The sequence below is a fragment of the Trematomus bernacchii genome, unplaced genomic scaffold, assembly GCF_902827165.1.
Source record: "Trematomus bernacchii unplaced genomic scaffold, fTreBer1.1, whole genome shotgun sequence".
In the NCBI taxonomy this organism is placed as follows: domain Eukaryota; kingdom Metazoa; phylum Chordata; class Actinopteri; order Perciformes; family Nototheniidae; genus Trematomus; species Trematomus bernacchii.
In genome coordinates, this window is record NW_022987828.1 from 8,919,594 (window position 1) to 8,941,656 (window position 22,063).

Sequence of the window (22,063 nt, forward strand, 5' to 3'; positions counted from 1 at the left end):
GGGAGACTGCCTCTGAATAATTGATGTGCATTGTGCAGACGCTGGACAAGGGGAAAAGACAGATCAGAGAGCAAGGGAGGAGAAGGAGAGTGAGCAAAGGGAAAGAAGACAGGAAGACAGGAGAGGAGAGAGGAAGTGAGAAAGAAAGAGTGAGCAAGTGAGTAAGGGATATGTGCTGGGAGTGATAAGGCGCAGGCAGGAGGCTTGGAAGCAGCAAAAGCTCTGAGAGTTGCCACTGGCCTCTGCGGGAACAGGAGCATTTGTGACACTTGAGTCTTTTCTCTGCACTATGAAGGGAATAAGATGAGATGTGCAGGGACTTTGCTTGGCTCTGGGTAAGTGTGTGTGTTTGTGTCCGCTGTCCACGTGTGTGTCTCTGCACAAAGCTGTTTGGTATATTATTTAAGTATGCGTAGGGCAGGATCAGGAGTTAACTGAGGCCAATTGAGAAGTTGATTTAGGTAAATACTTATGCAAAACTTTTCAATGAAATTGTGCTTTGTCATTGTTGTGTCTAGAGCTGTAACTTAGGCCATATATAAAATGGGCTTCCTCTATCTTGTCTGGTGTTTAGTGTGAGTATAGTCCAAAGCACTGGCTGCTCACACAGGACAGGATCAGGGCAGATCAGCTGACCACAGGTTGACCTACATGCGCTTCTGTCAAAGGGTTACTCTGAGGTTGTTTCTGCCTGTGTGCAATGTGCACAAGAATACATTGACGTGTGTATTGGTTAAGTGTTGTCTTGTTTCTGGGTTTTGTGGTTAAAGGTTACAGTTAAGGTGATGTTTTGTTCTTTCTGTTGAGGGTTAATGGTGGGGTTAAAATTGCTGTGATGTAAGGTCATGCTCAGGGTTAGGAAAATAAAATAGAAATAGAAGGAACAAAAACACATGGTTTTGTCAGTTTGTATTTAGTTGATTTACTTTAGACACCTTAAGGACACAATAATGGCCATTGCTGTCAATTATGTATTGAGGTAAGATTGAGTCCTTGTGAAAATTAAGCAGCATCGTACATTTAACGACCTTTTTTTTTCTCCAAATGATGTCACCATAAGGAGCACATACCCATCTTGATTTGAACAGTTCAAGTGTGCGTGCGTTAGTGTTTTTATGTCAGGAAGAGATGACCTACTTTTCCACGGTGGATTCTTTTTTTAAGTTGTTGACCTCTGCTCGGAGCTGGAGCCTGTCCGCCTGTCCACTCATCAGCAGAGGGAGGAGGGGGGGGGGGGGGGGGGGGGGGGTGTAGAGGAAGGACAATGCAGTTAGATCAGTGCACTCTTTCAGTGATGTTAAAAAGTTGCTGTTCTGGTAAAGTCAGTGTCTCATTAGGTGAAAACACTTACTTTACATGAATGAGTAAAGGGCAGTAAAAGTGTCATGATGTTGCTGGCTATATAATGTTTGACATCATTTTAACACTGACAACTTAATTGCTGTTGCAAACAACAACAAGATTGACTTTATGTCGAAAACTCTTCAACACAATACGACTTCCAGCTAGCTGTCGTTGGCCTGCAGCACTTCCTGTTAACCAGAGCAGGGTGTAAACCGCAGAAACCACCTGCATCCTCACAGGGTCTACAAGAATATCCATACAGTACTCTACTCCAGTATCATGATATCATGCTTTGGTATATTGTATCAATACTCAAAAACTCTCCTGATAAGTGAAGATTATTCACTTTCAACGTTTTTTGGCAGACATAGCTCAGATTGCACAAGATGTTGTTACAGGGTCTTTGATTCATGAATTAATTAACTCATAACTATTGTCATTTTACTCTGATTTGAACATATCATACTATAAATTATATTATAATAAGATAATAAGTACTTTATTAATCCCAATTTGGGACATGTTTGCATTGCAGCAGCATAAAAAGACAAGGCATTGTATATTAGAGACATTAAAAGACTAGAAATAAATAATAATAGTATTTTATTGGATTTAAAAAGTAAATGTATCCCCTTGCTTACAGTACTCTAATATACTGAATCCCCAGTATCTTTGTATGATATGTACAGATTCTTGCCAATACACAACACTACTTCCTCACCCTTAAAGCCACATGCAGCCGCCCTCTCCCTCTGGCCTTCCTCCTTTCTCTCTGGCCCCAAAGCTGTGTTTGTATCTCGTGCTCAACACACTTCTGTGACCTTCTGTGACTGCACTCTCGGTACTTCCCATCAGCCTGTCTGGTGACTCATTCATGACATTTGATTTTAAACTGTATGTTTGTCTGCTTTTTCTGTGAATCATTTCCATACTTGACACCCCCCCCCCCCCCTTCCTCTGACTGAAAGCAAGTGTGAATAGGTAAAGTTGTGTCAGAGTTACTGCTTGAGATATGTGAGAGGAAATTCTGGTTGGACAAACTGATGTCAGGTAGTGATAGTGGAGAGGGTGGAGCTCTCAGGGCTCCAGGCTACATACTGTAGTATTCATGTAGGATGTGTTTCAGGAAGAAATTCTTCAGTCTTGTTAATTGCTTCCTTATCTATTCAGCGCTCCACTCAAGGTGTGTTGACATCCTCCCATTGATACTTCTCAAGACATCCTTGCCTTACTAAAATACCTCAAAAAAGGCCACAGCTGGAATCTCATCACCCTTTTTAATCACTTGTCTTATAATTGAAACAGCAGCTCCAGGAAATCTGAGAATCCTTGTTTGTGTTTTTCACCCTAATGATTTCATTGACGGAACAACAGTGTGAGATGAAATACATATTGTGGAAGAAGTGTGTCTGGTTATAATTAGGAATGTGATATTTACTAGTTCCCCTTCCAGTGGTGAGAAGCTGTGCTTTGCTGATAAGAGCAATTCATTCACAGCTTGCTGTTCTCTGATGCTCTTTCTCACCGTGTGAGGCGCCTTACTCTATAAGCACATCTTCACAAAGCACAGACACCGACTGTGTTTGTTTGCTCACCAACACACACCTCAGTTTCCATATTTACTCGACTTTTTATTTTCTATTTTTGTACGTATGCTTTTGTCCACATACCTGTGCGCCCATGTGCATTTCCCTGCTTTCTTTTACATGCCTATGAGTGAAACTGTGCATATTTACTGCACATTGTGTGTGACTCAGATGTGAATAATAGATGTGAGCGTACGTAGGATCATTGTGAGTGTTGTGACAGTTTTCTGATACAGATGTGGAAGGCCGTGACCCCAGGCTTAACACTGTAAGCAGGACGCGCTGACTCACAGAACACCTGACCGGCCACCTGAATTTCATATTCCAGCGCGGATGTAGGTCAAATCTATAGGACAATGTCATAACAGATGTACCTAAAGCAAACCTGAAGGACTTTGCAACTGACGTGGTTGTACTCATTTGCGACCCAATATTTATAAAGCATCTTAAATAGAGCTGGAACAACTAGTCAGTGAAAATAAACTATTTTGAAATTTGTATTATTAAGAGTAATGCCAAAAATCTTTCATAGTTTTTTTTTCTGCTTTTTTTTTTTTCATTTCATTATGAACTGAGGCTCGTTTGAATTTCCGGAGGGAGACTTTTAGGGTGTAAGTGTGCTGTTCATACATTAATTAGGGAAACAAATTAAACCAGTCATTTATTTTCTTGAAAATAGAGTGTAATATATAAAGAAAATAAGCTTTTGCAACAAAGTGCTTTAACTTATTAGTCCTTGAATCATGTTATAACAGCACATACATTGAGAATGGACATTTAAAGTCACTTTATGTTAAGAAATGTAAATCTGTCTCAATCACACCCTAGTCACACCCCACTGAACATAACATATGTAATTTACTGTATTTGTTGTTTTTTGTGTCAACATGCGACACGGAGATCCCACATTTCCCGCCTGAGCTCCGACATTTTGCACCTTAAGTCCGACCCGGTCGTCATACTGCATTATGTTTGGTGTTCATGCTGATTCTTATAACTCTGCCCCATTTAAAAATGTGTAATTTGAACCCCACAGAAACCAGCACCTGCAGGAGATGTCAGAGTGACTCAGGTAGAGCTACCCTCCCTTTCTGGGCTGCAGCATCTCTTTGGCTTGTGACCCACACACATCCCGGGGAGGAGGGGATCCGCCCACTCCCTCCATCTCCACCTGTCCTCTGTCTAGCATCCTTCCATTCATCTTCTCCCCCCCTCTGTCCTCGTGTCTGGTGTACTGCCAGAGGTCGTGGATGAAATTCTGTCAAACCAGCCAAAAAAGAAAAACTGCATGGTTTTACCAATGCGAATGAAAAAGAAAACAATTCAGGAAAATTTCAGTCTGTCAAAAAAAGCAGAAATAACACATTTGAAGTTAGAGGCTGATTCAGATTTGGAATATTCTGATCTGTGGGAACATTTAGTTACATTAAAGGCCTGGTTTTGGTTGAGTGTGATTCCTGACACAGCGCTGTCTCTCTGCAGGGCATGTTTGAGTTGTTCTGCCTCTAAGCTGTTGAGACTAAAGCCCATTTGATATGCTCTTCTCTTGGAAGAAGTTGGCTGAACAGAGAGGGGGCAGGATGGGGGATATCATTGACTGCTTAAATGGCTTCCATTACACTTTTGCAAAAAGCATGACTTATTTTTTTTTTATTTCGCAGGATTTTATATCCCCTCCATATTCGTCTTTTGCATAATACTTTGTACCCACAAAGCATAGACTTACCTGCCAGTGTTTTACAGACCTCTGCCTATGATATCTTTTTTAAACTGCTTCTTTGTTGTCATCCCACACATTGTCTGAAGGCTTCTCTGTCTAGTGCCGCAGTGTTCATGCTCCAAAAGTGTAATTATTCATGTAGTATTTTCTCCTTTGTCTGTGTTGTTACCAACACAACTACAGAAGAGCTGCATGCACAGTGTTACATGTCTCTATCAAAGCCTGGCGTGTCCAGCGTTGGTGATCAAGATTTGGCATTATTGCCAGATTTTGGGGAATTTTAAGGCCAAGACGTGGTGTTGTATGAGGGAAGGCATGTGAGATTGATTAAGGTGTATTTATATTATAAGAACTAATAATCAGCTACTGCTGATAGTGCCCAAGACCAGGCTCAAAACCCGAGGGCACCGAGCCTTCGCAGCAGCTGGCCCTAGGCTCTGGAACACTCTGCCCCTCCATGTGAGGTCGGCCCAGACCCTAGGGGTTTTTAAATCCACGCTAAAGACTCACTTCTTCTCTCTAGTCTTCTTGTCAGAGCGGAGCACGACTCCTGACATTTCCCTGTGTTTTGTTTTTATTTGTTGCTGTAAATTATTGTCTTCTGTTTGCTATTGTAGTAAAGTGTTTTTATTACATGTACAGCACTTTGGCTCGACCAAAAATCGTTTTTAAATGTGCTATATAAATAAAACCTGATTTGATTGGGGAATAACGTCCTGCATAGTTAGCACAATGCTTGTTAGGAATACAACAATACATTTGAAATGGGCCTTGTGAAAGCCTTACACAGCCACCTTGGTGCCATTGATTGCCACCAATCTTTGCTTTGTAATGTTATCTGACAAATTGCAACAGTCAAATGTAACATCTCCTTTACAAGAAGTTCAGTGGTAAATACAACCAAGGGGTTAAGCCCTCTATCTGGTACATTATGCTGTATCACCAACTCTTGAGTGATGCCATTTCAGTACCTTGATATGGAGGTGTAGATTCATTCTTCAGAGGAGCCAGATGCACTCCTCCTGTGGATAGTGGATTGCAATGTGTCAAAGAAACAACAAAAACTGTAATGTGTTTGTTTAGCCCAAACAAATTCAGGAAAATAGGTGGCACTGGAGCAATTTGAGAAACATTGAACACTTTAAAACCCATAAGGAGTTTTTTCTGTTAAATAGTTGTAAATAAACACACCAAAGTGATCAAGACATAAGCAGTGTATTTTTATGTTAATACCACACAAGTTTTGGCTTTTTCTTGTGTTTGATTGATCTTGTGTAATTGCTTTTGAACAAAATCTGTATCAGCCGTACAGAGAATTCAGTAATTTATTTTCATATTTAAGTTATTTTGTTTCAAACCTGGAGTGCCTGTGCAACTTTACCATAGTCTGCAACACCAGCGTTTACTCTAAGACATAGACATTTACTTTTTTCATCCCAAAATTGCACTACGTCTTTGGTGATCTCTGCTGCCCTTTTAACACAGAGGATGTGACAAGCTCCACAATTACTGATGGGCTGCAGGAGAGAATAAAATCTGTTTGCACCTGCTGAAATTGCCATTTTAGTGTGTGGACTTCACTTCATTGCTGGCATTTAGCACACAATTAGGCCATTGTAGCGAGTTATTCTCTTCTCTATAGGCCAAATGCTCTGTAAAAGTAAAATGATGCTTCCCTATGTAGTCATATAACACGTTTAGTTCAGTAATTCACACCTGGGAACTGTCCGGCACTATGACACTCTGCTGCTGGCCTCAGCATCTCTGTTGAAAGAGTTGAGTGTTAAATGCCTTCCTAAAGGGCACAGCAGTTTGTGTGAAGGCGAGGGTGTCTCGGTCACCTTCCCAGCCATGATATACCCTGATGAAGCTTACATGTGGCGGAACCAGGGCTTCACACTTAAATCATGTCAGGTGTTTATCAACAAAGGGGTGTCACCACCATATTTAACTGAATCATGTCATGTCGGACACATTTAAACCGCCCCTAGAATCAGATAGTGAGCAACCTATCCTGATTTAACTAGCAAATGAAATGCTCAGAGGCTTTGTACCACACACAGATGCTTGCCCACACACTGCACTATCAGAGTTCATTGTAATGAGCATTGGGCTTTCCTTGTACACACACTCTGTCATTAGTTAATGGGCCTTGCAGCCTGTTACCAGGGCTTACTCTCCCTCCCTGCTGCTCCCTGAGGGGCTGAGGTGAGGTTAGAATGACCCAGGGCTTCTGCTATCACTCAGCCATACAGCATTAAACACAGCCTGAGTGAAGAGGGTCCATATGTCTCTTGGTATTACTCAATTAAAAGCCACAGCTTTTACGAAATGGAGCTATTTGCAGAGGATCAGCTCTTGTTTTGCCCTTTGCTGCTAGAGGACACTTGTTAGGGAGAGGTCTCTGGGTTCAGACAGTGCAGAGAATCCTGGGAAAACACCTCAACACCACCCAGCAGCTTTAGACTCACTCGGGTGTCACTGCAGTCTGTAGACATCCATCACCCGGAGCAGTAACTGTGTTATATCCACGTATTTAAAGAGAAAACTTGCGCAGTCATGAGTGCATTTTGATGTCCTTGCTTGCAGTTTAAGTGTATGAATGGTGAGATTAGCCTAGATAAACTCAATTACAGGATTTCTAGGGGATAAGCAGTAGCTTTTTTCAAGGGCAGGGAAATGCACCTTTAAACATTTCCAACGAACAAGGGTATGTCTGAGTACACATGTCATTTCTCTGATTAATTAGATGCAACTAGAATTGTATGGATTGTGAAAGTATCCAGGGAGAAAATGCTGATATCATACTTAATAACACAAACCCTCAGTGTTAGAGAAGGTGGCTTCAGGCAACACAAGCTCCCGATAAGCCTAATGTTTCATACTGTAGCTACAATCTCTCAGCTTCAACGGCCGTCAACACTTCATCAAGTAGCACTGACGTTCTGCAGAGCTACTTGATCCTTTGGATGTCTAGTGTTTGGGGAAAGATTGGCGTTATTAAACATTCAGGCTACATGCATACGCAGAAAGAAAAACATCCACGTTCAATCCACTCTGTGTGAGGAGTAAAACTAATATGATTTCCCCGAAACTGAGCTGTCTCTTTGATCTCGCCTATTGCAGTATTTGCTCATCAAAAACCAAAGTTATTATCTTATGATGTTGTAAATCAATCTTGTGAAAGAAAACCCTTAGTACTTAATTCCTCTACTCTTTATAAGCAACTTTTCTACTGGGACTGGAAACAGATGAGGCTGATCTTGTCTTCAGCATTAAGCATCTGATTACACTGCAAGGCTTTTGTGTAAATAAAATAGTAATAAATAAAAAAAGGAGGGAAAATTGAGTTGCCAAGAGACAGACACCTCTGTACTGTTGACCTCAGCAAAGAGAGGATAACTAGTATCGTAATTAACAATACTGTCAACAAACAGAGAGGAGTGTGTAAGAAGGGTATTTACTGCTGAGTGAAGGTTGAGGAGCGTGGTAGTGTAGTTGCTGGTTTGTGATGGTGTTAACACAGGGGGCTGTGAGGTGAAAACAAGGTCATACACACTGTACTCATCTTGCTAAATATGAACGTTGCCCTGAGCGGACCTTCACTCTATTATGAATGACTGGTAGCCTTGGCAGCTTGTTGGGTTTGGTGGCTCGTAGCCACACTGATGTGATAGCTCGCTGCCTCTCTCTGCCTCTCTTCTACCCTTCTCTGCCTCTCTCTCCCTGTAGCAGCAGCTCCATCACTTGTGCTTGGAGCTGATCTTTAGGTCTAAATGGTGGGTTGCCAGTTGAAGAGACAGTCCCTCGGTGCAGAGGTGGTGATTTAGTGGGGAGATAAGCTCTCCGTAATGGCAGGGTGGAATAATTCCTCTTTAACTAGGAGGCTTGGCTCTCTCCACCCTCCAGAGGAAAATGTTACTGCGCCCGTCTGCTTTGTTCTTCATTCCTTTTCTCTCTTTCTTCTTCCCTCCTTTTCTTTTTTGTTTGTCTTTTATAGGTAGAAACTTGTCTGATCAAATATTATTCATTCAGAAAAGATGATGCATTGTTAGCTCTAGTCTAATCATAATTAGTACAGGTTACGGATGGCACAACTCTCTAACAGCAATTCAATTTCGAAATCACAACAATTGGTTATTTCTTTCATTTAATGCCATGTTTTTTTATTTTCCTTTCACTTACAGGCATTCTCGCAGGCAGTTTATGTGTGTGACTTTGTTAGTCTTATGAATTCAATGCCAATTTCATTGTCATAGATTGTTTAAACCTCAAGATTTCCTAAGGGCGCAAAACACTTTTTAAAAACTCTATTCTACTCAAATCTTCAAACCCCAAACCTGGCAACAGCACTTCATAAAAGCTGGTGTATCTGGGTCTACAGGACTAAAAATAGCTTCTTGAATTATTTAATTAAGTAGTGAACGCTGTAACCTTTCTTTTGTTTGTTTGTCAAGACAACTTTCTACGATCAAGAGGCGGTGTGTTTAAATAATCCGCAGGACTCTGATCGATTCAAGAATGACAAGTTGATTGGCATAGGGGAAAACAATTATAAAATGAAATTGGCAAGATACAAATAAATATCTCTTGTCTTCATGAGGAGGATGAGAAAGCTACACGACTTGATTAGTCCTTAGAGATTTGAAAGGACGTGGAGAAGAAAGAAGTGGTGTTGATGAGTGGAGGAGAGGGAAGATATCACAGTTTCTTACTTCCTACATAGATCATATCTGTAACCCAAATCACTCTGTCTCTGTGCCTCTCACGCTCCATTTCAGCCCCTCCCGCTCTGTGGCTGAAAAACTGGGAGGTCCTTTGTGTTAGTGGAGAGATTTCAGTTTCTATTTTACACTGCAGGTAGAGATGATGTGATGTAACTGTTGTGAAATCCACACAGGCAAATATCAACAGAAGTTTATTGAGTAAGGCTGCCCCCTGGAGGCTCTAGCTATTATGTCAGGTGTTCGACTCAAGCGTATGATTCAGGCCTTTGCATTGTTGGAAGAATCAACATCGTGATTGTTTTCATTTGAAGTTGACTTTTAAAGGTCCCCTATTATACTGTTTATCATTACTTTATTATAGGTCTCAGATATATACAAAACATGTCTCTGAAGTGTTTGGCCTCGAAATACCAAACAGATCACCCATTGTAGCATCCCATAATCCCCTCTGTTTCGGCCCTGTTTCAAAAGTGCTGATTCTCTGTCTGTTACTTTAGATGAAAATAAGGAGCCACTCCCCACGCCCCTCTGAGAGATATTTGGTTAAAAAGAACACAATGGTGTTCTAGGAGGAGATTCAGGTGATAAGGTGGGCAGGGGTTACCTTGGTTGGTTATTGGCTAATGGTTACACAAGCCAACAAATCGTTATGACATCATAAAGTGGCCAAAATCTGATCAGCTGATTTTCAGGCAGGTTTTTATATAAATGGATCAGGACAAAAAGTGAGCGTATCTTTTTTCCTGAAACTTTCAGAATCTCTTTACACAGAGGGGACACATGTTTCTGTATAAAAGACAGGAACAAGTGGATTTTGCATAATAGGTGACCTTTAAAGGTGTAACAATTGAGACAAGAAAATACAATTGTTTTCTATGTGATCATTCTCACATGGACATGCACCTACAGCCACATGAATACACAGTGCAGACCCATGTCCATGAAGGGGAAATGTGTGTGTTTGTTTGTTGATCAGAGACTAACGCATGTGCATGTGTGTTTGTTTGTGTGTTTCCCTTGCAGCCCTGCTGTCGTCGTGGTGCGAGGAGCTGGGTCGTCTCCTCCTGCTGCGTCACCAGAAGAGCCGGCAGAACGAACCGCAGGGGAAAGTCCCCATGCAGCCCAGCATGAACAGCATGAAGCCCGGCCTCACACACAGGTCAGTGGGGAGCCTGTCACAGGAATAAACTCTGTGCTTATCTTCCAGTAAACCCAGATTCTCCATGTACTTCAAGGTTACTGTTTTCCGATTTTATCTGTGTGAAGTTTTTAGTGTATTTAAAATAACTGTAAAAATAGGAGTATCAAGGGCACAATACTATACAGCATACAATCTGTGAAGCACAGTTGTGAATTGGCACCTTGTCACTTGCTTCTGAATAAATTAGGTTAATACTGCTTTTTTTTTTGGCTCTAGTTATTCTATTGAATATGGTACGCCAGACACTCCTGCTACTTTTGATTACATTTATGAAATTCAAATATCTTTGTTTGATTTAATTAGTGTTGAACCTGTTGATATTTAGACTGAGACCAGCCTTAATGTGTGTGTGCCATCTGTCAGTTGTCTGTAGCTCATGTGAGATAAACTCTCAGTCAGCATGAATTAAGCTTAATAGAAGATAATAACACAAACATAGTGCAACAGACAGCTGATATGTAACCGTTGTCTTTTACAACAATCAGTGGGAGTTCTTTAATTGTGAGGAATAACATTGAACAGGTGACATTTCTCGTTTAAAAGAGGAATAAGCCGAGGTTAACATTGTATATTTCAATGACAAAAATAGTCTCTTTTGAGTCTAGATGTTGCAGTGTCTGTGTGGATGGGAGCTGTGGGGAAGTGTGTGTAGATGACAGGGAAGATGTATAATGAGAACGAAAAAAGAATGCAAACAAATAGAGGATAAAGAAAAGGAAAATTTGCCATAAAGTTCCCGAAGCTTTGACAATGTAGCTATTTCTCTGCCTTTTCCCTTCATTTGTTTCATAACACATTCTCCCATATTGTACCAAACTAATTCAAAAAGGCTTAAAAGTTAGACGCTAACTAAGGGGCCCTTTTGTATCTTTAAGAGACAAGGTGCAGAAGTAGGTCGTCCTTCATTAAAGTATTATCTTGAATTCAGTGCTATTTGATACACGCCCAGAAAGATTTTCCATCTTTGAAGAAAAGCTCCGGAATAACTTTTGAGTGGAGCTGAGGTGATTTGGGGTGGGGGGGGGACAAACTGGAGAGCTGTGAAGTAATGTTTTGGGGAACATTGTGTGCTCATAGCTCTCCCGAAGAAAAAAAAGGTGAAGCACGGAGTTGGCCAATAGTCCTATGTGCCTCTGCTAAGGATCTAGGGATAATGTTGTGCCTTTTATGGGGAAATATTGAACAAGTTGTCCATTCCAGGAGCTAACCTCTGAGGGAAAACAAGCTGCGCTCCAAAAACAGCAGTACTTTCCCACTCCACTGGCCACTTGCCTCTCCCCTTGAGGATTTAGCTTGTTTATTATGTGAAACAGAACCACATATTTTGCCCTTATATTTGTTTTAAATCTAAATGTTAAACATTCCAACTCTACTCTCCCCATCCATATCCAAGTACTTTTCAACAGCTCCAAAAAATGAGTTAATCATATTTAGTTTTTTTTCTGGTGTGTGTGTGTGTGGCGATGCAACTCCTCATGGGCTCATTTGGAGCTTTTTACTCTTCTCACTGTGCAGCAGCCATGAGCAGATATCCTGGCTGGAAATGTGTTTTGAAATGATACGCCAAACATTTCAAATTGCTTCACATTCTGGCAAGAAATATTCCCAAATTATTCACATCTCTGGACGGATATGCAACTCTGTTGGCTTTCTATTTATTTTTGTAAGCCAATTGAAACTTAAAATGACATCAGGCTCATGTTTTTGTTTTTGATCTACTTTCCAGTGATGGATCCTTTCCCTATGACTCTGTCCCCTGGCAACAAAACACCAACCAGCCCCCTGGGTCATTGTCTGTGGTTACAACAGTGTGGTCCAACACGTCACAGAGTCAGGTATGTCATGAGCAGCATCCAGCCTGTAATTATATAAATTCTGACAAACATTTAAGGCTTGACTCAGAAGCTTTTGCCTGCTTTCTTTATTTTACAAACCCTAATGTATACTTTGTGTTACTGTATTTGTTGAATCTAGGTGCTAGGTAACCATATGGCAAATAGCAATAACCCCATGAACCCCGGAGGTAACCCAATGGGTTCGGGTATGTCTGCCAGTGCAGGGGGGATGAACTCCCCCCAGTTTAATGCTCAGCAGCAACAGTTTCCCAACAAAGGCGGCTCCAACCAACAGTACATGCAGCAGGGCATGTATGGCAGGCCAGGCTACCCTGGGGGTCCTGGGGGATACAGCGGAAAGTAAGCGACTGCATACGACTCTTAAAAAAAATTATCAAGCAATAAATTCTACCGTAATGATTAAAACGTGTGTTCTGTGTTTTTTTACAGTTACTCTGGAGGCCCAAACCCCCCCCCAAGGAGGAATGGGAATGACCTCCCACTCACGTACTCCTGGTGACTTCACTCAGCCGGCCGCCGCAGCTGCAGCTGCTGCTGTCGCTGCTGCTGCTGCCACGGCAACGGCCACAGCAACAGCCACAGTGGCAGCTATGCAGGAAACCCAGAATAAAGATATGAACCAGTATGGACAGGTACAGTACACACCGATCACAGATGTTTAGAGCTACCAAATAGGCTTTAACATACAAATCTACACAGAAAACGATTATACATCCACCTGTTGGAGCCCCTAAATAATCATAAACACCTTGCCTCCAGATGTGTTCTTCGTTCCAAATGGGCCCCACACAGACCTACAACAGCCAGTTCATGAACCAGCCAGGCCCACGAGGCCCTCCTGGAGGTATGAATCCAGCCAACATGGGATCAGGCATGAACAACCCTAATATGAGCGGGCCTCCCATGGGCATGAACCAGGCTCGGACCCCAGGCATGGTGCCCTTTGGAGCTCACGGCCAAAGGATGCCTCAGCAGGGGTATCCCGGAGGACCCCGACAGGGCATGCCCATGCAGGGGATGAAGAGGCCGTATCCTGGAGAGGTGAGACTGGATGATTGACAACAATTAGGAGATTGTGGGATGTTCTTTCCTGCAGGTGGAAAGTCAACACTAAGGCAAACACCGTTTAAAAAAAAAAACATGAAAAGAAACCTCCAAACCCTAACATCCATTTGTTTGTTGAAAGAAATAAGATCTGTTTATGTAGTTATTTTCCCCTGTTTTAGAAATGAGGTCTGATATCTTTCCATATTTTGTCATATGGCATTATTTTGAATTTTTTTAATTTAACTTTCTTTGTCCAGGCGGGTTACGGGGGTCAGCAGTACGGGCCTAACGGTCAGTTCCCCCCCCAGCAGGCGCAGTACCCTCCATCGAACGCCTCCAGGCCGCTGCCATCTCCAAACTACCCCGGCCAGAGGATGCCAGGGCAGCAGGGGCAAGGACAGTATCCGCCTGGCATGCCCATGGGCCAATACTACAAGGTCTGTTATACCCCACCATTCATCCATCTTAACATTTACTACAACTACTTACTCTTACTCAGGGTCAGACGTGGGGCTGGAGCCTATCCCAGCATGCTCTGTGCCAAATACAGAGACAGACAGATCACGATTCATATTTATAGCCCATGCTGGAACAAACTACATTATTATACTAAATTATACTTTCTCTTTTTTTCATTCACAGCAAGAGCCCTTCAACGGTCAGAGCAACAGCTTCTCTGGGGGCGGTTACTCTTATGGCCAAGGCAATGGGGTATGTTTTTGTTATGTCCCTTGTACTAACTTTCACCCATGTATGTGGAATGAGTTATACAGATGTTTTCATTATTGCTTTTTGTCTGCCTTTTACAGCCCCCAAGGCCTGTTAACTACCCCCACTCCCCGGTCCCTGGAAACCCCACACCCCCTATGACCCCAGGAAGTAGTATTCCTCCATACCTGTCGCCAAACCAGGATGTGAAGCCCCCGTTTCCACCAGACATGAAACCAAATATGACAGCACTTCCGCCCCCTCCATGTGAGTACCAAAGGAAGACTGAAACAGGTGGTTGCTTTTATCCTCGAGCTCTTGTATCTTTTGTCTTGTCACTTTACCAGCGTAAGGTTCAAAGCTGACCCCCCTCTTTTTCTTTTCTCCCAGCTCACCCCAATGAGGAGCTGCGGCTGACGTTCCCGGTCAGAGATGGCGTGGTGCTGGAGCCGTTCCGCTTGGAGCACAACCTGGCTGTCAGTAACCACGTCTTCCACCTTCGGCCCTCGGTCCACCAGACCCTCATGTGGAGGTAGGACCAGCATACACTCCACTTTTATTATATTTGCACATTTGCTCCTTTTACTTCACAGATTCTGTTTGTTTTTCTGAATGATAACGCTGACTCTCTTGTCTGATTCCTCCCCCAGGTCGGACCTTGAGCTCCAGTTTAAGTGCTACCACCATGAAGACAGGCAGATGAACACCAACTGGCCCGCCTCCGTCCAGGTCAGCGTCAACGCCACGCCGCTCACCATCGAGAGGGGAGACAACAAAACCTCCCACAAACCCCTGCACCTAAAGCAAGTTTGCCAACCTGGACGAAACACCATCCAGATAACAGTCACGGCCTGCTGCTGTGTGAGTACACACTCTCAAGACGATATCATTTCTAAGAGTACATAATGCGATAATAGAACGACTGATAAAACGTAGTATATGCGTTGCGCTCATTAGACTTTCTGTTTGATTTCCTGTTTATCTCCTTTTTCTTGTGTTGCTTTGCAGTCCCACCTGTTTGTGCTGCAGCTGGTCCACAGGCCATCTGTGCGATCCGTCCTCCAGGGGCTCCTGAAGAAAAGACTCCTTCCTGCAGAACACTGCATCACCAAGGGTATGTCTCATTTTGTCTCCTCGTGTAGTTTAATATGCATTAGTACATCTTAATTACACAATCCAACACCTGTTCCCTTTTATGTTTGGCTTTAAAGTAGGTATTGAAGTAAATCTGCTACTGTTTACAAGTAAAACACTTTTTCTTTTCAGTTAAGAGGAACTTCAGCAGCGTGGCGGCCTCGACAGGCAGCACCACTCTTAACGGGGAAGACGGCGTGGAGCAGACGGCTATTAAAGTGTCGCTGAAATGTCCCATTACCTTCCGACGTATCCAACTACCCGCGCGGGGGCATGACTGCAAACATGTCCAGGTTTGTTCAGATTCAAACAAGTGTTAAAGGTTAATTGCTGCTTTGAAAATCCTGTTACATGTGGCTGTGAACGGGAGAAGATAATGAGCATTTGTGATGTTTTTCTCCACAGTGCTTTGATCTGGAGTCCTACTTGCAGCTCAACTGTGAGAGGGGGACATGGAGGTGTCCTGTGTGCAAGTAAGCGAAAAGCTGTTCATTTTAGGAAATACATGATATTACTATTAAGTAAGCCCTCTAATGGATTATCATTTTCTTCTCTTTTCAGTAAAACAGCATTATTAGAAGGTCTGGAGGTGGACCAGTACATGTGGGGAGTCCTCAATGCCATCCAAAAGTATGTTTTCCCTTTCTTCTGCTAGATCAACGCATTACTTTTGAATCCATTGTTTGAAAATTAAACAAAGCACTTCTCTCTCGTTTAACAGTTCAGAGTTTGAGGAGGTGACTATAGACCCTACATGTAGCTGGCGACCTGTCCCCATAAAGTCTGATCTACACATCAAAGAGGATCCTGACGGGCCGCTCGCCAAGCGCTTTAAGACCATGAGCCCCAGTCAGATGACCATGCCCAATGTGATGGAGATGATAGCCCAGCTAGGGCCCGGCTCTGGACCTGGACCTGGCCCCTTACTCGGTCCCAGCCCGTACCCCCCACACCCCAGTCAACATCCTAGTGGCAACGGGGGAGATTACCCTGGAGCAGGTAAAGAACAGCAGCCATGGTCCCACTGCGTAGATAAATAACACGATAGTCAGCTCATTTGTTGGAAAAGTGAGCTGTTTTGCACTTTGCAGCAGGAACTACTGATGTGTCTCTAGTGCATTAAACAAAGAAAAAGCCTCAAGGAGAGTGTTCTGCTGAACCTGTTTTAAAAAATATTATCAGCTCATTGCTCTGTTAAATGTTTCATAACAGTAAAAAAAAAAAATGTGTATCCACTTTAAAAAAGCTAACTTTTTGTAACAGCATGGATTCATCAGAGAAGTCAGCAAGGCCAAACTGCAGTTAGCTTTTTGACTAAAGTATTTACATTGTGTGTCCTTCAAGGCCACACTTACCACAGCCAAGTGAGCTTTGACTTCCCTCACGGGAACCCCTCTGGTGTTGGAGGTGGAGGAGGTCCCCCTATGAGTGACTTCATCCATGGCCCCCAGCTCTCACACCCCCCAGATGGGCCTGGTGGTCTCCTCTCCCAGGACAAGCCCCTTAACCACGGCATGAATGATGCAGTAAGTAGATCTACTTCAAGGGCTGCTTTCTTTTCCCCACAGAGAAACAGTCCATCACTATGCAATGCTAGTTGTGTTAAACTAAGAATATGTCTAAGTTTATAGAGTAATATCTCAAGACAACCCTAAAGATGTTCCTGTTTGTTATCTGAACGAGGTGCAGCCTCTGCCTGTAGCCAGCATGTGTGCTCAGTCATGCTCACATGCTCATGTTGCCGTATAATGTTGCAGCTGTATATGTCCGCTGAACACAGCTTCCATTTAAGAGGCCTGTTCCACATTATTCACGCTGGTACTCATTTCGCTTTTCCTGTCTTTCTTCCCACGCAACCCCTCCCCCCCTCTCTTAACACTCTTTGTGTCTACCTTCTTATTTCTCACTCCCCCTCTCTCTTGCTTTCTGTCTCCCTCTTGCACCTGCAGATGTCCCATACCGATCAGTCCCATAACTCCATGCAGCAGAGTTTGCATGCATCTCCCCACCCCGGCAGCCAATCGGGGCTGCCCTTACATCACAGTGGCCAATCAGGGCCACCTTTACATCACAGTGGGCAGTCAGGGCAGCCCTTGCATCACAGTGGCCAACCATCGCAGCCGCCTCGCCAGACGCAGCCTCAGCCCCACCCTCAGCAGCCCCAGCCCCACCCTCAGCAGCCCGGACCCAACTGTCACCCCCACAGCGATCTGAACTTTAACCCCTCCTCAGACGGGCAGGATATGCCTGAACCCTCTCTGGATGTAAGTGTGTCTGCTTCTGGCCACTGCTCTGTTGACACTAACATTGTCTGCTGCAGCTGCTCTCATCTCTTTGCTCTGTTTCTGTCTTTTTTACGCTTGTTTATGTGTACACTGGCTTCAACAGACATTTAATTAAAAGTCGTCCAATGTTAGATAGATAATATGTTTTCAGGGTTATATACCTTCACCGCTCATTGTCTCTTTCTACCTTTTAGCTGCTTCCAGAGCTGGCCAACCCAGAGGAGTTACTATCATACCTAGACCCTCCGGATCTTCCCTCCAACAGCAACGACGACCTTCTCTCCCTTTTCGAGAACAACTAGCCCTTCACCCCCGCTATTAACCCTTATGCACCTAAACAGGAGTCCTGAAGTGTTTGACTGTCCGTCCACAGACACCTCACCGACCTCCTATCGATACTTCAAGCAGCTTCCTATGCTCACGCACGCACATGCATACAGAGTTTATCGAAAGATAATGTGTGGCATAGGGGCACGGCTGAAAAGAGGCGCCTGATTGAGAACTCTAAGGGAGAAAACAGGAACGCCGCTCATCCCCGTACTCCCTATTTTCCTCGTGTAAAGATTCCACGCACCAGTTCCATCGCCTCTGACTCGAAACACACATTTTACAGCCATGTTGGCGGGCACTAAAGTGATATTATATATACATATATGATATTTGTGACTTTTCAACTGAAAACTGTGCAGCTATAATCATCATGTGTAAACAACACGGAGGAGACAGGAGCCTCTGTGAGCTCTAGGAAAAGTGTTGTAGCTTTTTGGTTTTTATTATCATTTTTCCTTTTTGTCTTGTAAGAGTGTTTTCATCCTTTTTGGAATGTGTTCTTCCAAAACGTTGGCACACGCCATGCCCTTCGCCCCCCCGAGATTTTCTCAGTGTGTGTGACAGTTAAAAAGCTGGATCTCATCAGAATCAGAGCACTGAAGGACGAGATTAGATGTCCTCGAGTGTCGACAGAGGAAACGAGCGCACATTGTGCAATGTAGTGTGTGTGTGTGAGTGTGTCAGTGTGTGTATTTACGTATGTGTGTGTGTATGTTTACGTGTTCTCTTTTGTTTGCATGCGAGCGTACATGAAAGACAGCGGGGAGAGAAAGTCCGAGACAGAGGAGGGAAGAAGAATATTGAACGGAGAAAATATAAAACAATCCACTTTATGAACTGTCTGGTACTTCTTCTCCAGCCGGTCTCCAGTCGTTCTTGTGTATTTATTGTAATGTTTCGCTCTTCCTCATCAAAGTCAGTACCATTTTGTTCACAAGTGCATGTGTGCCAATGGCTCCTGTTGTCTTTGTCCAGCCTAAACGTGCTTGATCAAATCATTTTTCTCTCTTGTCTTTATATTTATTATTTTATTTCAAATTCATCAGTTTTCTTTTTTATTGTCATCCTTTTTTTAAGTGTTTTATCTTTGTCCCACATTTGATCAATTAATCAGACACACATCACCAAAGTTGTCCTTTTTGTAAGGGGTTGGCCCTGGATATTTTTGTTGGTGCAAGAGAAGGATTTCAACATCTTACAGACGTCTACAGAAGTTTTTAAATCACTGTGTTTTATAGAAACGTCTGTGTGTTTGTTCTGATCTTCCCTTTTGTTGTTTTGTACTGTTGAATTGCATCTTTTTGGGGGGGGAAATCCTGCATGATCCAACAGTGTTTCCAGAGCTGTTGTATATACCCTTTGTGAATACTTTGTGACTGTACCTATCTATTACTGGCAACTACATGGTACTGTATGTCTGTCAAGGACTACACACGCTCACACACACACACAAACACACACAGAATACCTTCTAACCAGTCCAATATTGTAACAAATTGATCCAAATGCACTCTCACTGGCCTTGTAATGAGTACCTATGTATTGTTCTCCAATATCTTGTAACAATGCATCGGGAGAACGAATATTTGGTCAGCTTTAAATTACTTGTTTACTTTCAAAAAGATGCAGCTTAGAGGTCCAAATTTCTCCAAAAATGATTTTTTAAAATTTCGTTAGTGTGGCTTCGTCCTCTTTTATTTAAAGGTGAGAATGTGCAAAAATGTCCCCCGTATATATTTGAGGCCTGATAATGAGTTTTTGATAACGATACTGAAATTTGTGTATTTTCATCACATTTGATATTAAGTTATTATTTTTGTCCAGTGATTTTAAGTATGATTTGGTTTACACAGTTTTATGCAGTACATTTGAGTTATTTTAAATATGCTGTATGATGTTAGTTTTCCCATTAGAGATTTTTTATCTGATTGAAGAACCAAATATGGCTTTACTGATGTTCAAAAATGTATCAAATGGCCTGCATATAACACAGTTGAAGGATCAGATGTTGTATGTGTTTGTTTATATGTTTGTAAAAGACAATGCACTGCCGCATTGGGATGTTTTATTTCCCTACACAGTGTGTAACTGTAACTGCAACCTTTCACAAAATCACGTCTCGTCATTTGAGCGACACAAATTGTACTGTCTCAATGCGGACATTTGAAATTGAGTTGAGGATATAAAAGAGAATGCAATTAATATTGTAAAATGGAACTTGAGGGAGACCCCCTCCTATTTGCATTACAAGGTGAGGTTGTGGCAGAGGATTGGGGGTGGGGTTGGGGATGTAAGGGATACGTGTATATAATGTAAATGACAAATAGAGACACGTTAACAGAAATGTATTCATTTTCTCCAGGGGGAGTGTGCATAGTGTATTTAGAATTTGTAAAGCTTGCATCCTCCTGTCAGACATTGAATTGGAAAATGGAGTCTGTATTCGATTGTGTCTGTGCAGACCTCTCTAACCACGCCTGTTCATTTTATGGAAGATACTTTATGTACCCCTCCACGTGGGGTTTTCAAGAGAAAATACATTTTTCCTTTGTGTAATATTAAACTTCTGTGTATTTCTCTATTACCCGTGTACTTTATAAAGGTGCTACAAATTATTAAAACATTTTGAGGTATAATTGGGACATGGAGACATAGAGCTTTTAATTAAGCTTTTAAATTTGTTTCCAAATTTACACTTAAAATTAAAAAACATTGGCAAATTTATATATTTTTTGGCAATTTGGAAAAGTATACTTTGAAGGTACAATCTGAAGGGATTTGGCACAACAGGTGGCAGTTGTCTCTTTGGTTTTGTACATCCTCTGTACAATCATTTCATCTTCTAAACTGGTCGGAAAAAACATTGTGTTTTTTAGTCTTGCAAATCTGTATGTAGTTAGATGACGTGACATCCTAATATTTATCTAATAAATATGTATTCAGATGAAACACATTTAATGGCCTTTTGCGTCTTTTGACATACAAAGTGCAACCAGCATTAAACCATAACATAAAACACAAAAAAGATAAAAGGGACTATATCATTTGTGCTACACAATCAATAGAATACTGACCGTATTTTACTATATATATGAACATAGAATTTGGTAATACAGTATTTGAAATATCATTACACATATTGATAGTGGTTTTATTTACAGACTGGTAGCACATAACCAAAAATACTTCTTACTGATAGTTTGACACGTCACATTAGGAAAATCTCAGGGGTAAATAATCAAATTATTAGGCTGCTGGCATCGTTAATTGGTTATTATTTACAACTGTGATGTGTAAATAGTCGGCAGTGCAAAGATCTATTTAACAACTTTAATTGTTTCTTTATTCATAAGCTATTAGTTAAAAAGGGCATCAGCATACATTTTCCAGCAAGTAACAGTTTGAGGTTTAATAGGTATTTTGGCCATTTTGTTATTCATCCAATTAGCTTTAACTGCTCTATGCAGGAAGACTAGTAATCACTGCTCTTTTTTAGTCAAATGACTATTACTATTACATGTTACTTGTTAGACGCTTTTATCCAAAGCGACTTACATACTCAATACTGGACAATCCCCACAGGAGCAATTTGGGGTGAAGTTCAAGGTTCTTTATTGTCAATCTGACATAGCTACAGAGTAATTATGTAGTTGAAAATCTTATGTGTCTTGCCCAGGGACACAACGACATGCTGACAGTGGGGTTTGAACCTGTGACCCCCTGATCCCAACACCAAGGCTCTATCCACTGCACCACATGCCTCCTTGACTATCAAGTCAAGTATGCAAAATTAGATGACGTTCCTTTTCTGCACTTATTTAATCAAATGTAAATATGACTAGCAAAGATTAGCATGGTGAAATATGCAAATGTCATTCTCAATAGGGTTCATTATTATTGTAGAGTGATGTAGCATGTAGTACAATATTATCATTTTTTGTATCACCTATTTAATTCAACAAAACTTAAAAATAATGATTCTGGTTTAGTTGGTATCATGACACCACTAACTACACAATGTTGTTCATATCATAACTGACTCATAACATTTGTCAGACTCCTAAACAACACATGGACCTTGTATTCGTTTCTTACATTGACTGAATGTATATATCTTTTTTTTCA

The 22,063-nt window shown here is 42.0% G+C and overlaps 1 protein-coding gene across 1 annotated transcript in view; it reads left to right on the forward strand.

The window, feature by feature from the left end:
* zmiz1a (zinc finger, MIZ-type containing 1a) overlaps nucleotides 1-20,891 on the forward strand; it is a 98,259-nt gene extending 77,368 nt beyond the window's left edge. The window contains 19 exon segments of the mRNA XM_034152074.1: nucleotides 10,401-10,536; nucleotides 12,305-12,413; nucleotides 12,553-12,773; nucleotides 12,864-12,888; nucleotides 12,890-13,066; nucleotides 13,194-13,475; nucleotides 13,739-13,918; nucleotides 14,124-14,192; nucleotides 14,291-14,456; nucleotides 14,580-14,721; nucleotides 14,840-15,050; nucleotides 15,198-15,303; nucleotides 15,456-15,616; nucleotides 15,729-15,796; nucleotides 15,885-15,953; nucleotides 16,045-16,322; nucleotides 16,668-16,849; nucleotides 17,273-17,587; nucleotides 17,803-20,891. Of these exon segments, the coding sequence (XP_034007965.1) occupies nucleotides 10,401-10,536; nucleotides 12,305-12,413; nucleotides 12,553-12,773; nucleotides 12,864-12,888; nucleotides 12,890-13,066; nucleotides 13,194-13,475; nucleotides 13,739-13,918; nucleotides 14,124-14,192; nucleotides 14,291-14,456; nucleotides 14,580-14,721; nucleotides 14,840-15,050; nucleotides 15,198-15,303; nucleotides 15,456-15,616; nucleotides 15,729-15,796; nucleotides 15,885-15,953; nucleotides 16,045-16,322; nucleotides 16,668-16,849; nucleotides 17,273-17,587; nucleotides 17,803-17,910 (3,005 nt within the window). The 3' untranslated portion in view covers nucleotides 17,911-20,891.
* The last annotated feature ends 1,172 nt before the right edge of the window (nucleotides 20,892-22,063 follow it).